The following is a 27692-nucleotide window of genomic DNA, read 5'->3' as shown; positions in this document are numbered from 1 at the left end:
CCCCATTATCTAGCTACTATAGGCCTCTACCTGGGACCAGTAACAAATCCTACTCCTAGCCTCTACTAAAATCTTTTTTTTTGTCAAAATGATCTCCAAGCCTTCGGAGTATTGGCCTTAAGGAAGCTACGCCGCTTCAGTAGTCAATCATCTGACAACTGTAAAAGACAAAATGTTTAATCGCATTAATTAAATGACTGGGGCATGTATAAGTCTAACTTTGAATAGCGCGTGATCTTCGTGTCACGTGCTTATCGACATTTTAGAAGAGTAATTTGGGATCCTGGTTAAATAGCCCCCAAGTCAAATAGCCCCAAAGTCAAATAGCCCCCATTTTGGTCAAATAGCCCCCACACTTTTGGTCAAATAGCCCCCACTTGGACACGCCTGACAACAGTAGCTAAGTGACAGAGGTGGAACACTTTGAAGTGTTAATTGTTAATCATAGTGTCTGATGACAGAATTAATATAATACTTTTTTATTTTTAGTTTATTTTTTTCGCTATTTTTCTAAATAAAAATAAAACTAAATGTTGAACACGTGATGAACATACATTCGAGACTATAATATTCTGCAGATCATATAGTAAGATTTAGTTACAGAAGTAACATAATAGGCAAATTTACTACAGGATATGAATACTATTGAAATCAATTTAATTTCGAACTATTACTGAGCGCTTCACTATTTTACATGTATTACTATATTTACCCAAAACATTTTATTTTCGCCACTTACCTTTACTTATCTCTAATATCTTTTTTTTCGCTAAAAAAGCTTGTCAAGTCTTCTTTACTAGATACACACGATCAAATTATGGAATGTTCAGTTTCATTACGTATGTAGTATAATTATTTAAGATATTTAATAGGAAAAAATATAGATGTTTTTTCTTATTTTCGCTCAAATTACTTTTATTTTCGTCTTAAAAATCCAGCCTTTTAAAAAGCTCAATAAATATCACCTTTGTATCGACTAAATTCGAAAATGACATAATTTTTGCTCCTATTTAAACCAACTTAAAAGTCAATTTTGTTTACCAAACATCGGAAACACAGGGACCGGGAATTAGGAGACCGGATAATACGGTGAGAGACCGGGAAATAGTATCGCCCTTATCCGTAAGAGGTCAAAGGTAAAGATGCTGACGGACCACTTTGCAACCGATTATAATACAGAAAGTAGTTCGGTATTGATCTATGACAATTTTTAAATATATTCTTAGTGGAAACAGAATAATGTACACGCACACGATCCAGTGGATAAAGAATGTTTTTATCTACGTTGATCTATATATTTAGCTCAAATGCAAAACTGGTTATTACGTACGTCACAGCGTAGAAGGTAATTCGGCTGTTGATGAAACTGCTATAAGTTGGAGAAAGTTAATGAGACCATTTTGTTTTGTTTTGAGATTTTAAAAATGTTTCAAGTGGTAAAAATGTTGATGTCAATTTCTTCTATCGTGTGTATGTATTTGCAGACATGATGCTTTTATTTTGCTTACAAACCATTGCTTACATTTTGATGACGAAGGCTGCCAACAGTATTGAAGCAGGTAAAATTCTATTAAAATTTAAATAAAAAATTAAAATATTTCCATGATAAAGTTAGATTACTGAGAGCGACTAGTTTTTACGTACAAGCTTTGTCATACATGTAGCCAACCTGATTGCCAATCAGGGAATTTATTCCTTTTGAAAGGTGTTTGCTCTACAGGTGGCGGTATCAGTTCCAATGGGTGGGTGTGGGATTAAAAAAAGTTCCCTTTATGCGCATTATTGTGGCTAGGTAGGGGATTTGTGTAGCTACTAGGGATTTGTGGCAAACTTGGCTTTTGTCGACCCCACCCGGTACTCGCCCCTCTTAAATCTTCTTCATTATGGGAGACAAAAAAGTAATCAAATGCGCTAAAATGCACCATTTCTGACTACAAATTCTCTCTCTAGAGTTACCTCAGCTCCCATGCATATAGTTTATGCCAAGTTTTGACCCTGATAAAGTTTTTCAAGTTAAACTTTTTAGTCAATATGGTAATAAAAATATTTATATATAACACCTTATGCACCATTTTTGATTAAAATTTGTCAAGGACTAGCCACAATAATGCGCGTATAGGGAACTTTTTTTAACATTTGGATATTCGACTGATTCGTACCAATGTAAAATATATTCTTCAACTGTAACTCCACAATATTTAACACTGCATTGTTAAATTAAAACACAAAAGTTAAACATAAATTATTTTTAGCCAATACCTTTCTCTTATTACACTTAGTGTTTTATAAAACACAAATTTAGATCGATCTATCAACAAAGCATCGCCATTTTTTAACTATCTAGCAGTTGCCCGTTATCTTTCCACTCAATATACTTAGCGTTGGGATCTGTCATTCTTGGCTAGGAAAACAAGTGGGATATGGACTTGTAGAGACGCAAACACAAAAATTGTCAAAGACTCTGAAGCGGCTGTTTATATGGACAAGGGGAGGACTAGCTACAATATATACCCGACAGTGATCTGAACAGGATTGAATTTGTCACGTCTATATATTCTGGGGTAGGAATACTCTATTATACATGTACACAACCTGTCAGATTTGTCCCAGATTTATAGATATCGTGATACTTGATAAACAATCGACACATGTGTTTTATGATATCTGAACAGGTTTTTGGTATAATGACATAAAAATAAATATGTGTTTAATAGTAGGCAATAATATTTTGGTAGAAATTTAAATTTATAACGAAGATAATTTCAAAATTGTGGCCGCAAGGATTTTCTGCGCAAGGACCGTTCGCTACTTTTTGCTGGGATGGTGTCATGACACGTGTCTGCCATAGTAAAAAAAAAATCTTCAAAAGACTCGTTGATGGCCAATTAGGTGGATAAGGGGAGGACCACCCATATGCATAATTCACTGATAGACAGTTGCAGTTCTCGTTTGATCAAGTACTGATCAATCGATATGCTATTCACTGTTTACACTGGCGAATGAGGGTTTCATGAGGTTCAATAAATGATCAATAATAAACAATGCAACAATGTTTTTGTGAAAAACTGAAGATTTTTTTTTTTAATCTTTATAAATGCATCACTAACTTATAATCAAAATAAATTAATATTTGATGATCGATAATCAAACCCTGTTTCTTGTAGTTACGTATTTTTGTTTAAAGTTGATACTTCATTGACTTATCAATACATTGATGCTGCACCCCCAACCTGCACCGATATTTACTCAATTATTGCAGTTGATTTAACAAACAAGACAGTGAATTGATGCAATATTTTTTTTGTCAGAACGCAGGTAGGCAGCAGGTCAAAATTCAAGCCCACATAGACCTTGAACACAAAAACTTTAACCGATCAATATAAAGAGAATGCTTGGACCTATGGTCCTCAAACTTGGTGGAGAGGTTGGTCATGACCTTCAAATACCACACAGATATTTTATGCAAAAGGACTGATTTGCTGCCATTAGGGAGACATGTTCTACAAACATCCCTAGTGCTCTAATAATAGCTACCCGTAAGACAGACAAAGCCCAATCAGGTGCACTTGTTACCTGACCGTGACAGCTCTTGGGGTGATGATAGTTTAACCTACGGCTTACAAGGAGGCAGGCGGTCATCCTGTATGTTGTCCAATCAATAACACAAGAACCATTTGTTCAATCATCACCAAATTTGGTCAGAATATTAATGGCATTATATCGCAGAAAAGTTTGATAACCAGCCATATGCATGTAGCTCTAGTCATTCAAGGTTTATAGCCCTTTAATAATATAAATCTCTTAAAATTGGTCTTGTTTGATCAATATCTTTAGAAGCCTTTGTCCAAGCAGCACCAAAAGTGATCAAAATGTGTAATATAATATGTCAGACAAGTTTGATAACCAGTCATATTGCTTGAGTCACTCCAGAGTTATCACTCTCTAGTTATAGAAAAAATACCTAAAATTGGTCTTGATCCATCAATAACTTCAGAAGCCTTTGTCGAATCATCACAACATTTAGTCAGCATGTGTATGGGCATAATATTTTGGACAATTTGACAGTTTGATAATAGATGTAAATATAATGTTGGACTTATTATCTATAAGTTTTTCATCTACCAATAGCACAAACTACTCATTGCTGTCTGCCACCCATAATGATTTAAGTTTGCTACAAGACAAACTGTATGGTAAGAAGTCATTTACTTATCCTGAGAATCATTATCTTTATTTGCATTTAAAACACAATTCAAAAAACACCTTATGACAAAACAATGACCTTAGTGAATGATTGTTTGTTTAAATGTGATATATTTTTGTCTTTCATAATTTTGAACATTGTATATGTTGTGTTTGAATGTTGTAGTGTTTGTTATTGTTTGAATGAGAAATGTATACTAATGCATTTGTAGAATCCATTGAAGACCATGTTGTAAAGAAGATACTTATGTAACTTAATGTGTTATCTTCACGAAATAATAATAATAATAATTATTATGCCCCCCTTCGAAGAAGAGGGGTATATTGCTTTGCACATGTCGGTCGGTAGGTCGGTCCGTCGGTAAACCAAAGCTTGTCCGGGTGATAACTCAACAATTCCTAGACGTATGGTCTTCAAACGTGACATGGAGGTTGGGCCTAACCAGTAGTTGACCCCTATTGATTGAAGGGCTCATCGGCTCAAAGGTCAAGGTCACAGTGACCTTTAATGATAAAATAATTTTAAAGCTTGTCCGAGTGATAACTCAACAATGCCTAGACCTATGGTCATCAAACTTGATATGGAAGTTGGGCCTGACCAGAAGATGACCCCTATTGTTTCTGGGGGTCATTGGGCCATAGGTCAAGGTAAAAGTGACCTTGAATGGTAAAAGGTTGTCCGAGTGATAACTCAACAATGCCTGCACCCATGGCCCTCATACTTGAATTGGAGGTTGGGCCTGACCAGTAGATGACCCCTATTGTTTTTGGGGGTCATCGCGCCAAAGGTCAAGGTCACAGTGACCTTGAATGGTAAAAGGATGTCTGTGTGATAACTCAACAATGCCTGCACCCATGGCCCTCAAACTTTACTTTGAGGTTGGACCTGACCAGTAGATGACCCCTCTTGACTTTGGGTCATTGGGTCAAGGTCAAGGTCACAGAAACCTTGAATGGTAAAAGGTTGTCTGTGTGATAACTCCACAATGCCTGCACCTATGGCCCTCAAACTTGACTTGGAGGTTGGACCTGACCAGTAGATGACCTTTAATTATTTTGGGGGTCATCAGGCCAAAGGTCAAGGTCACAGTGACCTTGAATGGTAAAAGCTTGTCCAAGTGATAACTTGACAATGCCTGCACCCATGGCCCTCAAACTTGACATGGAGGTTGAGCCTGACCAGTAGATGACCCCTATTGATTTAAGGGGTCAAAGGTCAAGGTCACAGTGACCTTGAAAGCAAACTTGACAATTCCTGGACCTATGGTCATCAAACTTGACAGGAAGGTTGGGCCTGACCAGTAGATGACCTTTCTTGACTTTGGGGGTCATCAGGCCAAGGGCAAGGTCAAAGTAAACTTTAACAACAAAAATAAAATAAATCTTCTCCCAGTGATATCTCAACAATGCCTGAACCTATGATTATCAAACTTGACATGGAAGTTGGGCCTGACCCTTAGATGACCCTTATTGATTTTAGAAGTCATCGGGTCAAAGGTCAAGTTCACAGTGACCTTGAATGCGGAAATGTTTTGAGTGATATCTTGACAATGCCTGCACCCATGGCCCTCAAACTTTACTTGGAGTTGCGTCTGACCTGTAGATGACCCCTTATGATTTTTTGGGTCATTGAGTCAAAGGTCAAGGTCACAGTGACCTTGAACGAAAAAAGCTTGTCTGTGTGATAACTTGTCAATGCCTGCACCCATGGCCCTCAAACTTGACATATAGGTTTTTGGTGACCAGCTGATGACTGCTATGGAATTTGAGGTCAATGGTCATGGTCATAACACACCCTATTCTCACACTTTGAATGGGCATAATCTTAAAACTGCCTCGATGGCATCTTATGTCAGTGACAAATCAGCTGTCATTTCAGTTCATGCATATTTCATTCAGTTGTCCACATAATGCTGACAACATGGCACTCAGGGGGGGGGGGGCATAATGTTTGATAAACATCTCTTGTTAGTATTATTATTATTATTATTATTTTTATTATTATATTGAGGCAAGTTTTCCAGATATTCCTATATTTTCCGCTATATTCAGGGATACTTCTAGTAAGTGATTTTCGCGATTTCTTTCATTAATATCATCTAAATCACATTAAAAAAAAATAAACAGGGTCGACAGATTTCATAGATTCTGCCCCCTTTTCTTATCGCAATGTTCCCTTTTTGGGTAGTGCCTTTTTCACAATTTCTCTATTAACACCTTCTTATCCCATTAGTGCCCTTTTATTACCGGGATGATCACCAAAAACGGACGGCTCTGTAATCCGCTTTCATAATTCAGACATATTGCGCAATACTCAGTCAAAGGTCAAGGTCACAGTGACCTTGAACGAAAAAAGCTTGTCTGTGTGATAACTTCTCAATGCCTGCACCCATGGCCCTCAAACTTGACATATACCATATTATATCATGTATAGGACGCTAGCATAGATAGGACGCAGGCAAAAAAATAGTTGAAAAAACGGGTAAAAACCCTTAATAAATAAGATAGGACGCAGCGGAAAAATGTCAAAATCGGATCCGAAAAATTGAGGTTGGTAAAGTATTTATAACATATAATGAAGTAAAAAAAAATAAAAAAAATTGTATATAAGGCATATTTCAATAACTGTCTTGTGTATTTCGATAATTATCGTTGTATTTTGGTAATTTGGCGTACACAACAATGATATATGTCTTGACATTTGAGAACATTCACGCATATTATAAGACTTATACAAATGCCGTAATAGTCCCGAATGACAATCAACCGTTGCAATCGTTGCAATAGTCTCGACATGCCTTCTTAATGACAGTCAACCGTTGCAATCGCAACAAAACTGTGTATTGTCAAAACTGATGATTGTTTTGATAAGGCTTGTCGCTGCGCAGATTAAAGCATGTCGGCATAATTAATGCGTGTCGGTAATTAGCCTTGCTAGCGGAAGGCACGTCGGGTCAAGTGCGAAAATCAACCATAAGGTATTACCATCGCAATATTTTGTTCTATTGATGTTTTTCTAATGACAGACAGCGGGTGTTTTTCACACGTTTGCACATTTGAAAAGATTTGATAGTGACAATAATGCTACTTTGCATTATGCACATTCCTTTATTAATTTTTTAAAACAGCAACATACAACAAAATGTTATGTAAAATATCGAGACATTAAAATCATGAACAACGATTAATTGATATTTACCTCCTTTCCTGATTTTCCATTGCCGTTATAACTCAATCCAGTTAAAGTGCTGACTCGCATTGAGTTTTTGTGAGTAGCGTCCCTTTTATAAAAAAGTAAACACTGGTGTTTTTTTCAATTTATTTCTCAATAAATCATTTTAAAGTAAACATTCAATATATTTCTGAGTGTGTTAACTTGCGTGATTTTACCTATGTCAGTTGTTCTCTTCGGTGACGCAGTACAGATACTTACTATTACTGTGTTCTTTCCCGGTCCGATATTTTCGACCTGAAATGGACTTGGAAAGACCCCAGATGAAATTCTAATAGCATAGAAAGGACGCAGGCAATTTTTAAGACGAGAATTGGGGGTAAAAAAGTGCGTCCTATGCATGATATAATACGGTAGGTTTTTGGTGACCAGCTGATGAATCCTTTGGAATTTGAGGTCAAAGGTCATGGTCATAACACACCCTATCCTCACACTTTGAATGGGCATAATCTTATAACTGCCTCGATGGCATCTTATGTCAGTGACAAATCAGCTGTCATTTCGGTTCATGCATATTTCATTCAGTTGTCCAGATATTCCTATATTTTCCGCTATATTCAGGGATACTTCTAGTAAGTGAATTTCGCGATTTCTTACATTAATATCATCTAAATCACATTGAAAATAAATAAATGGGAGATATTCTAGCACTTGTTATTAAGCGTTTTTGTGAGCTGGATGAGTTTATGGCTCCTTTTCAACAAAGAATCTGCCAAAAACTATTGTTAATTCCTTATCCCCCACCAAACAAAGTTTTGGGAGTTAGCTTGTAGTTGGTCAGTCTTGTCCTGAAGAAAACTTATGACAGGGTCGACAGATTTCATAGATTCTGCCCCCTTTTCTTATCGCACTGTTCCCTTTTTGGGTAGTGCCTTTTTCACAATTTCTCTATTAACACCTTCTTATCCTGTTATTGCCCTTTTATTACCGGAATGATCACCAAAAACGGACAGCTCTGTAATCCGCTTTCATAATTCAGACATATTGCACAATACTCATGATAGTAGTATTTTCAGGAGGTGTTTTAAGCACCTGCCAACACCATGCTGCCCCTTTGACTGCCGAAAATGTGACATCTTTTTGTGTATTTGCATAATGAGCAGACAACCTGTGTTTTCATTATTGGTAATCTCCTAATCCGATAATTGGGTAGAGTAACAGCCGATTAGTGAAACATCACCAGTAGGTGGAGCTATTGAAAGTCAGCCAATCAGAATGTACATTGAGAACTCACTCATTATATGATTAAAGTTCATGATATGCTATAGAAAAAGTGAAAGGATGGTGATACATGTTGTAAGGCACTAGTAATTACCTTTTAAAATAATGGATAGTTCAGGGCTCGATTTTAAGCTCGCATGCTCGCTAATTGCGAGTAAGTTTTGCCGATATCGACCTGATAAAAAATCTACTTGCTAAAATTTGCGAGTCCCATATTTCAAAACAAAATGACATAGGCTGAATGCTAATGAGTACATAACGAATACCATGTCGCATAGACGCTTAACAACTCATAACAGGTAAGCATAAAACGCTTTTGTGACACTGATCGCGAGTGCCGATTTTTATGACGTAGTACACATTTTTAGTACACAAAATTCCAACACAGTGATCTCCCTTGACAAGCAGACAAGTACAGCAAAATCCACTGTTTTTTTCCTGAATGTGTCGTCTGCAGATATAAATAAACTATGTCAGAATAAAGTCTATTGTTCTATTGATTAAAAAAATATTGTTATGTGTTCTTATTAATAAGGAAAAGTAATGTTTGACACTTGTTCATTAAACATTTAACTAGAACTTGCTTGTATTGACTTTTGTTTCTTTATTGTTCGGCATATAATGGTATTAAAATTAACCTAATTCAATAGTTAGGGAAAAAAGCAATTAACTTTTTGAAAATGTGAGTAAAAAATTTACCCACTTGCGAAAAATTGCAAGAAGGAAAAAAGTTTAAATTCGAGCCCTGTAATTGTATTGCACAAACCTGGCACGCCATTTTAAACATTGTTGCTTTGAAGTAGACGGTCATTGCAAGTTTGTAAACATTGGCAAGGTGGCACTAAGACAATCTCAAACATCACTTATTAAAAATGACTTATTAAAAACTGTTTTGATAGTTTGTTTGTGAAATGTTCATGATGAAATTTGCTTTGTAACCCAAAAATATATTTTAATGCTTTATGTAGCATTTTATCTATCATGTCAGAAAATGGAAGATATTGGAGACCGATTTTTGGAGTTTTATTCAATGTTCCATTCTGAAATAGTGACTTTTTCAGCAAGGGCAGTCATTTTAAATGTAATTTGGTTCCATTTTAAACATTATTTAACCAAAGACAATTAAATAACAGCCAGACTGAATGTAACCCTTCCCTGATCGTAGCAAACTAAGATTTGCCAGCTGCATTTTTTTATATGTATTTATGCCATGATGAAAGGATGAAATGTTGAACTGTCTTTGTTCCTCATTTAAGATGCTTTTTAGGAAAAAAAGTGACATTGCACAAAAGGAGACTCCAGACAAGTACACTTATACTACCTGCAAAAAGAACCATTTTAATTATGCATATGAATTTTGATATTTAGACACCCTTCTAAATTTGGAAAATCAACAACAACAACATTTTGTTAAAGCCTGGAAATGAAGGGAAATGCATTTATTTGTGTATGAAAACCAAATTTTAGTAGGGGGAGACCCCCTTAACTCCCTTAAACACCCCCATTCGCCACTATGCAACTAATGTAGCTTGCCCTTTTTGAAACTCTACCCTGTCCTTTTCAAATCCTGGCTGGAGCACTGCATGTTTAACACAACAAAATACAGGTGAAGTCTGATAATGGTTACAACCCACCAATGTTTGACAGAGTTATGGCCCTTTTCAAAGAAACATTGTTCAATGTGTTTAAACAGGCTGTGTGTGAGGGTATTTGTCCCTCATATGGCAGCTGTCATTCAGCTTAATGAATACAGGTATGATAAAATTCCGGATTAATCTGGAATTCCGGATTTAAGGCCTCACGGATCGATTTTGAGATTAATGTAAATCCGTTGAGTTTTTTTCTGGGGGGGGGGGACAGGGAGCGATTCGAGCTCACTTCGAACAATATGGGTACGAAAGGTGAGTTTTCGGAAGTGTAAAGCCGGAAATTAACGAACCTATTTACGTCTTGGCAATCGAGCTATATGATTGGTTTAGATAGCATCCGGTGATTACGGAAATTACCGATGGGACAAGAAGACAGTATCCAGATGGTCGTATCCAGCTATGACAGACGACGAAGACGAATAAAGGTATATTTACCATTTATTTTTACGAGAAATTCCCGAAACGTTTCTTTTTAAGTTAATAGAAAGTGATCAAACTGAGAATGAATTTTGCGCATGTAGCATTATTTCGGACATCCCGATTCGGATTGTGTCATAATAATTGATTTTTATTTTACAAATTTTATTTGGCTGATTGAAGTTAACGCTCTCAACTGTTTCTTTATTATTCTCATAATGTTAGAAGCATTGTTCTCAATAAGAAGTGGCTGTTGACCATAATGGGAGGTTCAAATGAAAATTAGTTTGGTTCAAATTTAAAAAAAAAATGAATAAATATTTTGTAGTAGTAATATATATTACGTAGAGGCAGTCATTTTATTTATTATTTGAGACAGTTCAACAAAACTTTTTGAGGACCCAGTGAGATTTCAATTCTATAGTTGTAATTTGTATTTCCCCATCCAGGTATGTTGATGGTTACAAAAGTCAGGGATGAAAGACACCTCAGCCAGTGCATCCAGTTGTTCCTGTCAATGACTGACAATTCAATCCAGAAAGAAATAGTGTTGAGACATTTGGCCTCCTTAAAAATCACAAGGGCTGATTCTAAATCAATTTTCATAGAATTTGAAAGCCTGTTTGAGAGACTTGAACTGCCGTGGGACAATCTAGTTTGTGTGCTACTGGACTCATGTAACACCATGAGGGGAAAAAATCTGGCTTGGGGACCAGAATACGTCAATGTCCACCATGTCCACAACGGCTACGCTGCCAAAGCATTTAAGTCCCGTTTGGATATTACTTGGAATAATATATATACTTATTAATAACATTATATTCTCATCAAATGGAATAAATACTCTTATGATACATAAAAATTGAATAAATACCACTTTTACAATAAACATTTGCAAGCATGATAATTGATATGTTGTTCATTATTATTAATCAAACATCCCACAGTGTAGATTGTTCATACATAGGCATTTGATCATAGCCAGTTGAGTTTTATGGGAAGTGGACAACTGAACCAAAATGTCAGGTACATGTCTAATGCCTGTGACTTCAGGTAAAAAAAAGAGTAAATTTAACTTTGTTTAAAGACAAAGGTGTTAATCTTCACTGCTAAGATTCCTGATAATTGTTCTGATTGTGGATGTCTCGTGTTGAACATAATTATATCTACCAAACGGAAAGGTGTACTCCTTGAACACTATTTTAAGGTAAAAAAGGGTATTAGAATCCCTGAAATACGGAAAGCTTCGGGGGGCTTTGCACCCTTTGTCCCCCCACCAGGGCTTTGCCCTGGACCCATCCGGGACCTTGAGCGGCCCCCTGAACCCCACGCAGACATTTTCAGGATTGGCAACTTGGCTCTGTTATCATCCCTGTCAATAATTGAAGTATACAGACTTGCCAATGGCTGCAGGCCTGCGGTTAAGGACTTTACCTCTGGGCCACAGAGGCAGTTAACACTTTTGGGTTATATATTACATAGACAAAACATTGTAATGACAGTGCTCCAGATGAAGTGCATAAGTACACGTAAAAATGTAATGAAAATTTATATGAAAATACAGTGATCTTTAAACCTTTCCTTTTTAAAACAAAATGGATTTAGTCAATATGCAGTGTTCTGCCAAGGATTGAAAAAGATGGGGCCGAATGGCCCAGCAGTTATGAAAATTAGGGGCCATGACCTTTTCCAGGGGAAAAATGAAAACTTTTAAATGAAAGTGTTTTATTTACCCATTATATAATGGTGTAACATCCACATGACATCAATATTCTCAAATATTGGACAGATCCATTTAACATTTAGAAAAAAACTTTAAACATGGCACAAATGAGACACCATGATATATGTTAATGAACAGTTTCACGTGTCAATGTGTTGTTATGCTTTATCAAGGATGTGATTGACCTGGTCGCTGGAGGGCTGAAACCATTTCTGTCATTGGGGCACTTTTGGGGTCAAAAGCACACTGCCGTAGCAGAAAAACTGGCCCTAAAGCACACTTGTATTTTTTTCAATCAGCTAAAAAAACTTAAAAAAAAACTTTTTTTTAAATTTATTTCTTCTTTTTTTTGGGGTGGGGTGGGGGTTGGGGGGCGGGTCCTTGGGGCCATTAGATCCGCGGAATTCCGCGAATCCGCGGCAAATCACATCCCTAAATTACAACCCTCCCTACCCAGGAACATTTTCCTCTGTTTTGCATTCCTTTAATGCACCAGGCCCTCATTGAAATTGAATTTGTTTATATCTCCCCACTCTACTTTGAGGTGTTTTCTTTTTCTCAGCCATGATGATGACATTGAATTTGGTAAAAAAAATATACTACCCCTCGCGGTTGGATAGTTACACATAAACGGACCAATGAAAATCGTTGTTTTATCGAATGAAAGCTGTGCTGTAAAACTTCTGAAAAATAAATCGATTAAGTCAAAAAGGCTCTTTAAAAATTTGATTAAGTCAAAACGGCTTTTCTAAAAATGGGCGCGCCAATCGGCCCATCTACAGGTATTTCGTTGCGCCATCCCGATTTTTTCTGCGCCAATGGCGCAAGGGCGCGTCCTTGGCAGAACACTGCAATATGTATTTATATTCGACCATAGTTTGAATCCAGACAAGGTAATACTTGATCAAAATTGGCAGGGATGAGTATAGCCAGTTTTTTCGTACTGCTTATTTCCTTTGGAAGAACAATACTATTTTCTGTTCATCAGGGAAGGTCAGTGGGTAGAACTGACAGAAATAGGTTTTGCTTCTTTGCAGCAATAAAACCAAATGTGACACACACTGACCACTGACAATTTGGGACAAACTAGGTTACTTTAATAAAGAACTTGATTCCCAGGTTTATATAAATGCCCTGGAAAAATATTTAAATAATGTTCTGAAATAATCTAGGGGTATGAAATATTAATCATCATTTTATGGACAGTTTTCACCATCAGGTAGTTGGGTAAGCATTTTAAAGGCATTAATAATTCAACCTTAATCTTTATTCAGAGATATAAATAAACTAATTTTACTTCAGGACCTGCAGACAGTTGGTTCCATGGATGTGTTGGTAACCTTGACCATGAACTCTTGTCCTGGGTTACAGACGGGTCACAGCTGGATGTGGCAGCATGCTCAAACACCTGTATGGATAATGGGTAAGGCCTTATAGTCAACTGATAAGAGCAGAGGTGAATTTCCCTACTTAAATTGTGGTCGGAGTCTAAACCACAGATGGCAAAAAGTGTATATATAATATGATATTTCTTTATAATTCTAATCTTCATGTAAAGATCTATTTGAACCAGTCAACTTTGTATGTGAAAGCTAAGTTCAAGACGACTTGCACAGCAATTTACTCTTCCTTATACCATATAGTTTTGTCCCTTGAAAAGTGTTGCCTCACCATGACACTAGCCAGGAAGCTCCAGTGTGCCAGTCTGCAGATGAGTGTCTGGCTGGATAGTGGATTAGCCAATTACTAGAACACCTGCCAAGATAACAGGCCATTACTGTTAATTGCTTCACATTGTTTCCCTAGCAACATGTTTCAGGGTCACAGCCAAGAGTTGTAATTGTTAAAGAATTAATAATAAGCAATTTGCATGTCAATTTGAATGAAGTGTGAATTGTTAGAACTGCCAAATTTATGGACTTAAAATCATGACGCCAAATAAATGGCAAGCACACAACATTAGCCCATGCTCACAATGGGTTCAACTTTTCAATATTTTTTAACAAAAATGATATATATGTATATAACGTTAAATAAACATAATAAGAGTTTAAACAATATTTAATATTTTAAAGAAAACTACAGTTAAATGTACAAAGTTAGATTTTATCAGCAAGGTTATGTTATGCTTGTTGTGCTGTCCTCTAGGTTCAGATGGTCGTTGGTAGGACAGACAGATGGCAGGCAGGACCTGCAGTGCTCTTGTACCAACATTACAGCCGCACAGTATCTGCTCCACAACACAGCATCCTGCATTTTGAGGTACTGTAACTGTGTGTGTTACAGACTATTTCTGTTAATTCCCTGGCACTTCTGGAATTATAGCAATATCTGTGGTAGTTTATACCACCTAAATTTGTCAAATGTTATGGTATTGTCTTATCATCTGTATGGAAAGCTCTTCAATATGTTTTCAGAATGATAAAGGTTCATTTAGGATAGGTCTTAAGCTGATGGTTTATATACAAATTTACATTTGTATCTATTGGTACTAAAAATATGTCTAAGACTCACTAGTTGAATGATGTCAAGGTCATGGGTAATTTTCTTATATCAGATAGCTGAGCCTTGTATTAAAGTAACAAAATGCTTCCATGGTAACTACCATGAGTGATATATACAAAAACAATGTTGCTTATAGCTAGAGCCCATTTTGTGTCTTGTAGAAAAGGTTGACTAGGTATAATGCCAGTTTTGTAGTTTTCTAGCTGGTAGAGATAAAGCCAATTATGTTTCTTCCAAAACATATGCGGGGTATTTCATAGATGAGGGTTGCCTCTACAAACATATCTGTTTATCCAATTCTTGAAGCATTTATCCCATGGATCAAGTAAAACAGATGCATCACATTTACAAATTCGGGAATGCATAAACAAAACTTTTTCCTTGTGCTAGAAATAGGTTGCTTGTAAACATTATCTGATGTACAGAATTAGATAGGAAATGAAGCTTGAACGAATATTGTCTGAAAGAAATTGAGGATATAGCAGGGCTGACAGGCAAGCCAATCTCCCAGAAATATATCCAGGCAGCAAGCTTTTTTTCCTTGATATAAAATATGATAGCCATCGCGTATATAATATTGAAAAAGCATTTATAAATATATTGAAGATTTATGCTAGCCCCAAAAGGCTAGCACTGTCACATGCACAACTAAGCTAGGTGGTACCAGTTTGGATAATATTTCACCTGCAGCAACTAACTATATGATATCTTGACACCAGCTGCTTGAAATACCTTTTTTGAAAAATGTTGGTTTAAAAATAAGAAAAAAATAATAAGTGCTTGAATTTAACAAATGTTTTTTGTGATTGCTTGAAACTCCCTATCAGCTGTGTCTATACTACTTTAAAATCATGTTGACTAGAAATAATATAGTGAAAAATGATAATACCCTTGTGAAGACATCATTGTTTTATGGGAAAACAAAGATAGGTTAATAAAAGCTTATGAACAGGAATTGGAAATTTCTATTTTTCCCAGTATGATTGCAAGTATTTTAAAGAGCATTTTCAGATTTAAACTTGCAAAATGTGAGTGTGCACTCCGTGCAAAATATATAGAAAATTACTTGTTCTGCTTAATTGGTTTCTGTAAAAATGCACATAATGAAAGGGAAAAACAATCAATCAATAAACTGTACATTACAGGTCTGGTTTACCAGTTGGTGAAATAAGTAATGGATCCACTCCACATAGTTGGGCGGTCTACAGAAGTGATGGCCCCTTTCTCTCCTCTGTCACCATAGCAACAGATGTTCCCTTGGTTGTTATTGACAAGCTGGTTGCGATAGAGATACATATTACCAGGCCAACAGCTAGAAGTGTTTCGAAAGGTGAGATTTAATTCCTTCCATGTTGGTATGCAAAACAATAATATTTCAGTTATGGTTAACTGAATGTGGACCCAGATTATACAAGTTAGAAATTCCTGTACCCTTCTTGAAAATATTTCATTGACTCCATTTCAACCCAGATTGGTGCTTAAACCCATAACATAAGCATCAGTGTAGCATGTCAGGTTTATATTTACTGCTGCTAGTTCATAAAGAAAACAGTGCAGATTATGTTATTCATTTATTGGCATGGATAAATCGTTCCTTATCAGAAAAGATTTCATTTGTCTTGGCATTGAGAGATTATTCTCATGAAGTTTGTGCTGAGCCCCTTCATGTATGTAAGATGATGTATATCTCTCTCTGAACTCTTTACTGTGACAGGGGCATTGATTTTTCCCCAGCAATCAATCATGATTTAGCGAAATAAGTTAGTTTTCCATGCAAGCTAATTCACAGCATCTACTTCACTGACTTTTTCAAATGTTATTGTCTCCCATCAGTTTTGGGGAAAGGCTCGTTGAGCTAATGGAATTGCACAATTTGTCATCGTAGAATAACAATGTTAACATTGACAAGGGACCACAAGGGACTGATCTTGATAACACATGGGTACACTTCTCAGAAATAATTGACTTGATTTGTACTCCTTTATTCATGGCGGGGAATATTTCAAGCCGTAACATTTTGTTATGCTTTGAAAAAGCTCCAACAAGCATCTTCTATGGTGGTGCCAATTAGTTGACAAGTTGGTACTCTTTGAGTATGGTTTGTTTTTCCTGTACAGAGGTTTATAGGAGTAAAATTTTATAAATCTTGGAGTTTAGTTCCACATATATATGAACGACTGTTTTGTTTGGTTAAATGTGAAATCTGATCGTCTAGAACTTAATTTGCTAGAGCTTGAAGTTGACAACAAAAACATCTGCGTTATTTTGAAAAGTGTTGTCAATCTGTAGGTTTTAGTAATTCCCTCATGTAATTGTAGATTCTTATTGACAACTGATTGCCTTTAGGTTCATGACAAATGGTTGCCTTTAGGTTCATGACAAATGGTTGCCTTTAGGTTCATGACAAATGGTTGCCTTTAGGTTCATGACAAATGGTTGCCTTTAGGTTCATGACAAATGGTTGCCTTTAGGTTAATGACAAATGGTTGCCTTTAGGTTAATGACAAAAGGTTGCCTTTAGGTTCATGACAACTGGTTGCCTTTAGATTCCTGACAACTGGTTGCCTTTAGGTTCATGACCAGTGCTCCAGCTAGCCTGTTTTTCAATGGCGCAGCGCCCGTGCCCCTTTTCTTACCGCCCTAGCCCCTTTTTGAGAAGTGACCTTTTCACAAATGCTCTATTAGCGCCAATTATTCCGTTAGTGCCCTTTTTACTATTAAAATAGTTACGAAAGAGTGGCAGGCCTTAATCCGCTGTCATATTTATTGAGACAAATTACGTAATACTTATGACAATAGTGTTCCCGCTAGGTGTCACCATGCCCCTATTGACTGCTTAAAATATGCCGTACTGGCCTTTCATCTTCCCATGTGCCTTGTCCAAGTCATTTGACAGCTAATTGTGTATTTGTGTAGTAAGCAGACGACCTGTGTATTCATAATCGGTCATCTTTTAATCCAATAATTAGGACGAGCCAAATAGGGAAACATCGGCAGAAGGCTGGGCTATTGAATGTCAGCCAATCAGAATAAACGATGAGATCTCGTTCATTTATTCATGAAAGTTCGTAAAATGCGATGGAAACTGCGAAGGGCTGGATTTTCGGAGTTATTTTACCAATGTTCTATGTTTAATAAGTGATTTTTTAAACCAGGGTAGTGATTTTTATTGTCATTTTATTCTAAATCATCAGCATATTAAACATTATTTTACCAAAGACAATTAAATAACAAACAGGCTGAATGTAACATTCGTACCAAAACCCGATCGTACCAAACTAAGATTCGTCCCCTACATATTTGTGTTTTTTTTGTGTGTATCTATTTATTTGATGTTTAACTCTGTTTCACAGTTTGTTTTTGTCTTCATTTTACAAACTTTTAAAAGAAATATGTGACATTGCACTAAAGAAGATGCCAAACAAGTACAATCATACTACCACAGACAAAAAGACAAATTTTTATTTTGATATTAAAACACACCCTTCCAAATTTTGAAAATCATGGAAAATGATTTAAATTGAGTATAAAAACAAAACAAATTCTAGGGGGAGACCCCCCTCAAAAAAACCAAACAAAACAAAACAAAACAAAAAAACACATTGTGACAGGGGTGGACCCCTCCCACAATCACCCCAATTGCCCATACACGACTCTTGTAGCTTGCGCTTTTCAAAACTCCACCCTGCCCTTTTCAAATCCTGGCTGGAGCACTGATGACAAATGGTTGCCTTTAGATTCATGACAAATGGTTGCCTTTGGGTTCATGACAAATGGTTGCCTTTAGGTTCATGAAAAATGGTTGCCTTTGGGTTCATGACAAATGGTTGCCTTTAGATTCATGACAAATGGTTGCCTTTAGATTCATGACAAATGGTTGCCTTTGGGTTCATGAAAAAAGGTTGCCTTTAGGTTCATGACAAATGGTTGCCTTTAGATTCATGACAAATGGTTGCCTTTGGGTTCATGACAAATGGTTGCTTTTAGGTTGATGACAAATGGTTGCCTTTAGGTTGATGACAAATGGTTGCCTTTAGGTTGATGACAAATGGTTGCCTTTAGATTCATGACAACTGGTTGCCTTTAGGTTCATGACAAATGGTTGCCTTTGGGTTCATGACAAATGGTTGCCTTTAGATTCATGACAAATGGTTGCCTTTAGGTTCATGACAAATGGTTGCCTTTAGGTTCATGACAAATGGTTGCCTTTAGGTTCATGACAAATGGTTGCCTTTAGGTTCATGACAAATGGTTGCCTTTAGGTTCATGACAAATCGTTGCCTTTGGGTTCATGACAAATGGTTGCCTTTAGATTCATGACAAATGGTTGCCTTTAGGTTCATGACAAATGGTTGCCTTTTGGTTCATGACAAATGGTTGCCTTTAGGTTCATGACAAATGGTTGCTTTTAGGTTGATGACAAATGGTTTCCTTTAGGTTGATGACAAATGGTTGCCTTTAGGTTCATGACAAATGGTTGCTTTTAGGTTTGATGGCACCACAACTTTACCATTGGCACAACAAAACGTTCAAAAAATCAAGCCCACTTCACCAAGAATATCAAATAAAGTTCCAAACTTTAAGGAAGGAGGCAACCTTTTGTTTATAATAAGCTACAAATATATATATACATATACATATATGATGGAATTGCTAAAACCCATTTTAACTTTTTTAATGAAAAAGGCAGATTTTTACATTGCCAAGTTATGGAAGTTCTAGAAGGTCATTTTTTTTTATAGAACTTTTACATTTAACACAACTGGTAGTCATCCCATGTGTGAATACATTCCTGAATTTTATTTTCTGATATAAATCTCTGAAAAGGAAAACCCCAGACCATACTCACAAGTTGCCTTGGTTTTCTACTAATTCGCATCAAAACACTGAAATTTTTTCAACGCGTAACACTTTTTTAGCTCACCTGAGCATAAAGTGCTCAAGGTGAGCTATTGTGATCGGTCCGGCGTCTGTCATCCGTTGTCCGTCGTTCGGCGTCAACAATTGGTTGTAATCATCTTCTTCTCCTAAACCGCTTGGACAATTTTGATGAAACTTCATAGGAATGATCCTTGGTTGGTGCTTTTTCATAATTGTTCAAAGAAATGAATTCCATAGAGAACTCTGGTTGCCATGGCAACCTAAAGGAAAAATTACAAAACTTTTTTTGGCAAATACTATGAAGCCTAGTGCTTAAATATTTGGTGTGTAACATTGTCGATTGGTTATCTACCATGTTTAATCAAATTAGGCCCCTGGAGAAAAATTGGCCTCACCCCGTGGGTTACAAGTTCATTATGAATACATTTTGTTAAAATCTGATAGTTATGTAAAGTTTACTCTTGAAGCAAGGGCGGCAAGTCTTGCTATATGGTCTCCCATTTTGTTGGAGATTCCACTACTTTCTATTTTTAGTAACAAGATTTTAAATTTTATTTAGTCTTCAACATAAGGCAATTTATTTATTTCATTGGATGGTGCACTGTTTGTTGTTTGTGTATCCATACCAAAATGTCTTACAGTGTGCAAGCAATTTAACATAGTTTTGTCAGTGTGCAGGCAATTGAACCAAGTCCTGTGTGTGTGCAGGCAATTGAACAATTTTAAAGTCCTGTCAGGGTGCAGGCGACTGAAAAAAATCCTGTCAGTGTGCAGGTATCTGTACGAAGTGCTGTCAGTGTGCAGTCAATTATCAAGTCCTGTCAGTGTGCTGGCAACTGAACAAAGTCCTGTCAGTGTGCAGTAATGAGAATCAAATTCTGTCAGTGTGCAGTCAACCATCAAGTCCTGTCAGCGTGCAGGCAACTGAACAAAATCCTGTCAGTGTGCAGTCAATCACCAAGTGCTGTCAGTGTGCAGGAAACTGTGACAAGTCCTGTCAGTGTGCAGGCAACTTTGTCAAGTCCTGTCAGTGATTATCCAGGCAACATGTTTCACCAGTATGTTTTTCAATATTCTTTGAGAACAAATATCAAGCAATATTGATTACAAAGGTTAAACTCTTTTGCTCAGGTGAGCGATTTAGGGCCATCATGGCCCTCTTGTTTATAATTGTAGTGCAAATGATGTGATTTCCTGCATTCTTACTTAAAAAAACCCTGCTATATAGTCCTGTAACTGGAAAATAGTTGTTTTTCATATGTTTTTGTTTTCTTCGAATTATTTTAATTTAACAATATCTCCAGGTAGTGAGTAGTAATGTTAATATTAACACCGTTGACGTACCCAATGAAATGTGTAAAATGCGTCTCCTGCTGTCTGCTGTCCTTGTACATAAAAGGGGAGATCACATGAATCAAGCGATAGTACTCAAATAATTATTAAATGCAATAAAGTAATCTATCAAACACTCATTCATTCAGATAGGAGACTATCAAGTAGGAAACAATATCTTATTCAATAATATTACAGTGACAATATTGCAAACTAAACCTTCAAGCTGGTTGATGTCATCTGCATGCGCGTGCATGTTTTTGCTTAGAGAACTATGAGATCGCCGGACTCATATGAGGCATGAGGAGTTTGTGTTTAGACATGTTGAAATTCTTAGAGGGAATGTTTTGTTTTTATGTAAGCTTACAATCGAAAATTCAACTTAAATTGGCATTCTTAATTTCCGATACTCAATTGCAATGTCAATGTGAGGAATCACCTGATTTCAACAGGGTTCTCACATTGGTCACCACGGATCAAAACCGATGTGACAGAAAAGATATGAAAATATTTCTCAGTCTATAAGTGACGTTGAGAGAAACATTTAAGATTTGCTTGTATTTTAAAGATGCAATCCTTGGCCAAAATCTTTTTGTGTTAAATTACAAATGGAGTACCCCTATCAATTAACTCATCTTTTTTAATTTGAAATCAAAGGCCAATAATGTTTTTAATTGGAAAGATGTATTTGTCCATTGTATTTCACACGTAATGCCAGTTTATAGTGGGGAGAGTTGGGTTGAGCCACGAATGTGGTTGTCTGATGCAAAATATTCCAGACACGCCTTCTGGCGATCAGCCAACCATTACAATAGCAGATTAGCACGTGACTATACAGCCTACACACCTTCTTGCTATCCTAAGATGTTTATTGTGAATATTGATTACTGTTTTGATAAGGCTTGTTGCTGCGGGGCTTTAAGGTGTGTGGTGTTGATAAGGCTTGTTGCTGCGGGGCTTTAAGGTGTGTGGTGTTGATAAGGCTTGTTGCTGCGGGGCTTTAAGGTGTGTGGTGTTGATAAGGCTTGTTGCTGCGGGGCTTTAAGGTGTGTGGTGTTGATAAGGCTTGTTGCTGCGGGGCTTTAAGGTGTGTGGTTTAACAAATGTGTGTCGGTAATAAGCCTCCCTGCGGGAACACACGTTGGGCTTGGCAAGGCATATTGGCCGAGTATAAACTCTGTTAGAGCAAATAAATAGGCTTAAAATTCAAAATACATAATTGTTAAGATTGTGCAAGGAGGTGTGATTTTGGATGTTCAAAATGCTTCCAGCGGAGGAATGAGCATTTGTTTTGCAAAGAGCAATTGATTTCACAAATCAGTTTTAGCTGTAAATTCCACTTAACACTACAGTCTGGAAACCAAGGTTATTTTATGTTAGGTGGCAGTAGGAAGAATATTACAAATGCATGTCTGTCTCAATGATTGAATTGAGATTGTGTCAGGCCTGTCATATAGGCAAATTCTGGTTCAAGACAGGAACTCAATCTAGTTAAGCTGTCTGATGGAAATGGTTTGTTTAGGAATAAACTTTCAGAGAATGTAAAAGATCAATGTTATATGTTTTTTGTAAATCTTGGGTATGGTTAGAAATCACTTTAATTGGTATAATGGATGCCTTAAGATAGCTTTTGTTTTTCTTGCATACAGGACTTGTCTTTCCGGTCATGTGACCGGTTCTGGAAAAACTTGTCTTACACCCCCCATGTAAGATGAGTCACGTGCAACAACGCTCCACTGCTTATTTCTTTTATTCTATGGTTTATGAAAAGTATATTATGCAATTTCAATAAAGCGCAATTAAAAATATAAGTATACAATGCTTTTAATTAAAATTTAAAATAAATAATCATAGAAGCGCGATTTTTAAAAGAAATATTTGATGTCGATAGTGATTTAAAATTACTGTGCTTTATGATGTCAGTACACAACGTCGCACGTGCTTTTGGTGAAATGTACATAAGTGCGTTTTCTACGTCAAATTTTCCTCAAATTCATAATTTTAGGTATGCAAGAAAAAATATCAATCATGTTTTTCTGGTCCGGATCCAAAAATCCTACCCTCTGGCAAGCCTCGTTACCGGTTTATGCGCGTTCCCTCGGTTTGCATTTTTCTATCCGTACCGGAAACACATGATAGATACTTACAGTAAAGAATCTGTGTTTGAACTTAAAGGGACTGTACACCAGATTGGCACCAAAAAAAAAGTTTTTTTCTGTAACGAATCTCAGGTCAATTATTTAATAAAATGTTCTACTCTTTGATAACATAATTGGAAAAAGAAATACTTAAATGTAAAAAAAAAAATTGCAGTCAAGTGTTGTATCCACTGTGCTATGAAGGCTTACCTTAAACGGTTGGAATATTTAAGCTAAATACCTAACGTGATAATTTCGACTAGCCAATCACGCATAAGGAATGATTTCTACTAGGTAGACATACTTTAGTAATCTTTTTTTAATGGAAAAATATGAAAAAACTGCAAAAAATGTTTTATTTGTTAAATATGTGGAACTTCAGTAAGTAAGTTTCAATGCATTGTACACATCGATGCCAAGTTTATGTCAGTTTTCGACATTTATCTCTTTTTTTTTCGCTATTTCATCATACAGAGTACAGCCCCTTTCAACTCTGTAGATATTGCATGCCATTTTTACAAAATCCCATTTGAAAATGAGGTATCAAAAAAATAAAAAAATGTGGTTGTGTTAGAATTGCTCTTGAAATTAATATTTTGTGAAAAGGCTGTGTTCCATATATCAGTAGTGGCATCATCTCTCTTAATTAATGTGCTCTTGTTTAGCAGATTTATTTTAACTTAAGGCATCTATTGTAGTTGAAAAACTTGTATTGGTAGAAAAAACTTGTCACCAGAAAGGTGATTTTATTGCTTGTTACTTTAGTAATAAGATATTTGTACAATGCTACCTAGAAAACAGTGTTCTTTTTGTAAACAGGAAAGCTGAAGGGCACAGATTTATGTGATTGCTTTTCCATGGACAAGTAATTCCTGTAAATATTGATGAAATCTCTCAAGAGAGTAAGGAAAAATGCCAATATGAAGTATGAACATGACAGGGGTAATGGGGCAGACATGATTAATAACTGCTTGCACTCAGCTTATTCTTTCTCATTATCATAATGCTTTGTTAAGTATTATTCAGCATTTTTTCAGGTTTTGATGCAATTGTCTGATGTTTTAAAGGTGTTTAGAGATATATAAATGTTAGCTGTTTTTATTTTGTTTTCAAAAGGTGTATTTTAATGTATGCCAAACCATTCTGCAGCCTTTGCATGTTGTATTTCTACTTTTTAACAACAGCTATTTATGTCAAAACCTTTCTTTTCCTGAATGTGATTGTGTGTGTCTAAAGAACAATTGAGGTGTTTAATTTTCATTCCTATCAGACTTGCAGAATCCTGTTCCTGCAGGTGTAGGTCCTACCAGACTTGCAGAATCCTGTTCCTGCAGGTGTAGGTCCTACCAGAATTGCAGAGTCCTGTTCCTGCATGTGTAGGTCCTACCAGAATTGCAGAATCCTGTTCCTGCATGTGTAGGTCCTACCAGAATTGCAGAGTCCTGTTCCTGCATGTGTAGGTCCTACCAGACTTGGAGAATCCTGTTCCTGCATGTGTAGGTCCTATCAGACTTGCAGAATCCTGTTCCTACAGGTGTAGGTCCTACCAGAATTGCAGAGTCCTGTTCCTGCATGTGTAGGTCCTACCAGAATTGCAGAATCCTGTTCCTGCATGTATAGGTCCTACCTGAATTGCAGAGTCCTGTTCCTGCATGTGTAGGTCCTACCAGACTTGGAGAATCCTGTTCCTGCATGTGTAGGTCCTATCAGACTTGCAGAATCCTGTTCCTGCATGTGTAGGTCCTACTCAACTTGCGGGTAAAATCAAGTCCCTGCATGTTAAGGTCCTCCCAACCCTGCATGTTTAGGTCCTCCAATCCCTGCATGTGTAGGTCCTACCCTACTTGCAGATTACTGTCCCTGCACTTGTAGGTCCTCTCGTCCCTGCATGTGTAGGTCCTCCTGTCCCTGCACATGTAGGTCGTCCCGTCCCTGCATGTGTAGGTCCTACTGTCCCTGCATGTGTAGGTCACCCTGTCCCTGCATGTGTAGGTCCTACCTGACTTGCAGATTACTGTCCCTGCTTGTGTAGGTCCTCCTATCCCTGTATGTGTAGGTTCTTCCGTCACTGCATGTGTAAGTCCTACCTGACTTGCAGAATTCTGTCCCTGCATGTGTAGGGCCTCCTGTCCCTGTATGTGTAGGTCCTCCTGTCCCTGTATGTGTAGGTCCTCCCGTCCTTGCATGTGTAGTTCATCCCGTCCCTGCATGTGATGGTCCTCCCGTCCCTGCATGTGTAGGTCCTCCCATCCCTGCATGTGAAGGTCCTACCGTCCCTGCATGTGTAGGTCCTCCTGTCCCTGTATGTGTAGGTCCTTCTGTCCCTGCATGTGTAGGTCCTCCCGTCCCTGCATGTGTAGGTCCTCCTGTCCCTGCATGTGTAGGGCATCCCATCCCTGCATGTGTAGGTCCTACCGGTCTTGCGGAATACTGTCCCTGCATGTGTAGGTCCTACCCAATGTGCAGAATCCTGTCCCTGCATGTGTAGGTCCTCCAATCCCTGCATATGTAGGTCCTCCCATCCCTGCATGTGTAGGTCCTCCCGTCCCTTCATGTGTAGGTCCTCCCGTCCCTGCATGTGTAGGTCCTTCCCTCCCTGCATGTGTAGGTCCTCCCGTCCCTGCATGTGTAGGTCCTTCCCTCCCTGCATGTGTAGGTCCTCCCGTCCCTGCATGTGTAGGTCCTACCGTCCCAGCATGTGTAGGTCCTTCCCTCCCTGCATGTGTAGGTCCTCCCATCTCTGCATGTGTAGGTCCTCCCGTCCCTGCATGTGTTGGTCCTCCCGTCCCTGCATGTGTAGGTCCTCCTGTCCCTGCATGTGTAGTTCCTCCCGTCCCTGCATGTGTTGGTCCTCCCGTCCCTGCATGTGTTGGTTCTCCCGTCCCTGCATGTGTAGGTCCTACCGTCCCTGCATGTGTAGGTCCTTCCCTCCCTGCATGTGTAGGTCCTACCCAACTTGCAGATTTCTACATCCCTGCATGTGTAGTTGAGGCATGATTATCATGTAAATTGGTCAATTTGTTTTCCAGTTTCCCTATGGCTCAATCTTTCTCCTTTGTCTTCTCCAATTACCAAGATGGAACATTGCAGCTCTATGGACATTCATTGTTTTTACTAGCGTATTTTATTTTATTTACTTTTCAAATGTTTTGCTCCTCTTCAGAATACAGATATAAGTATGTGGGTATTTATAGCATGCAAGCAGTTTGTCTTGAGATGGGCTTTAAGCGGGTGCGCAAGCAGGTGGCACAGGTGGCGGCCTAGCTTTCAGGTGTTAATAACAATTTTCTTTTTCTCTGTCATTAATGCAATATTTTTCACCAAATCTACATGAAACTTATATTTGTCAGCATGATATTTATGACCAGTGTGGATATGGGTTATGTCTCATAAACAACTATGTCAAATATTTAGACAAAATTTTGTGTTAAAGTTTCTTAGTTCATCAGTAATCATCCAATATTCAAGAAACTCCAAATATTTGTGAACATAATATTTAAGCCCAGGATGAATATGCATCATCTCTGGTAAAAAATAGATCTCTAGGTCAAATCAAAAACAATAATGTGACCATAAATTCAACAGTGTTTATCCAATCTTCATGTAACTCAGCTGGAATGTTTGTCAGATCAATGTGAATATGGGTCAGCAGCATTTACTTTTTCCTGTTTAAACATTCAAACATCCTGTTGTTAAATCACATTTGTCAAAGTGAAACATTATGTGTTAATGCAATGTCCGCATTAATTCCTTGTCTGTTACTGGTTTGGTTCTGATCAATCAGCATGCTGATTGTGATTGGTTGTAGAGGATACTTACCTCATATTGTCTTGATCTCTGCTCTGTGTTCCTAGTGAACATAAGTGAGCATGTTATAAAAGCAAGCCATCAAATAAATGCGCTTTTAAAGAATAAATTAGAAAGTGTTCATATCTTTCCTGTGTTTAAAATGAAAACAAATTTCTAAGGAATATTACCTTGTCCTTTTCAGACGACAGCAATTCGAGTCACATGGTGATGGTGACCTGGCAGGTTTCTGGGGATATCAAAAGTTACCATGAGAACATCAGCATCATGGGGTATACAGAGGTGCTGATCAGACCCCGGTTCACGTTCTCCACAGTGGGGCATTACACAATAGGTAAGGATTAGCATGGCTGGGTTAACATAGATGCTGACCAGACCCCTGTACACGTTCTCCACAGTGGGGCATTACACAGTAGGTAAGGATCAGCATGGCAGGGTAAAAATAGATACTGACCAGACCCCTGTACACGTTCTCCACAGTGGAGCATTACACAGTAGATAAGGATCAGCATGGCAGGGTATACAGAGATGGTGACCAGATCCCAGTACACATTCTCCACAGTGGGGCATTACACAGTAGGTGA

At 37.5% G+C, this 27692-nt stretch overlaps 1 protein-coding gene across 1 annotated transcript; it reads left to right on the top strand.

The window, feature by feature from the left end:
• Positions 1 to 1357: 1357 nt before the first annotated feature.
• LOC128225574 (uncharacterized) lies at positions 1358 to 27692 on the top strand. The gene is made up of 6 exons (XM_052935451.1): positions 1358 to 1559; positions 13748 to 13868; positions 14594 to 14707; positions 16096 to 16280; positions 27293 to 27442; positions 27589 to 27692. Exons 1-6 carry the CDS (start codon positions 1487 to 1489, stop codon positions 27690 to 27692), a joined length of 747 nt encoding a protein of 248 aa, XP_052791411.1. The 5' UTR covers positions 1358 to 1486.

This window comes from Mya arenaria, chromosome 1, assembly GCF_026914265.1.
Source record: "Mya arenaria isolate MELC-2E11 chromosome 1, ASM2691426v1".
NCBI classification, from domain to species: domain Eukaryota; kingdom Metazoa; phylum Mollusca; class Bivalvia; order Myida; family Myidae; genus Mya; species Mya arenaria.
This window is presented reverse-complemented; position numbering and strand designations above follow the sequence as displayed.

Coding starts and splice junctions, on each gene's coding strand:
- LOC128225574 (XM_052935451.1), top strand. CDS start 1,487: ATGATGCTTTTATTTTGCTTACAAACCATTGCTTACATTTTGATGACG. Junction 1,560..13,747: donor TGCCAACAGTATTGAAGCAG/GTAAAATTCTAT, acceptor ATTTTACTTCAG/GACCTGCAGACAGTTGGTTC. Junction 16,281..27,292: donor AGCTAGAAGTGTTTCGAAAG/GTGAGATTTAAT, acceptor TGTCCTTTTCAG/ACGACAGCAATTCGAGTCAC.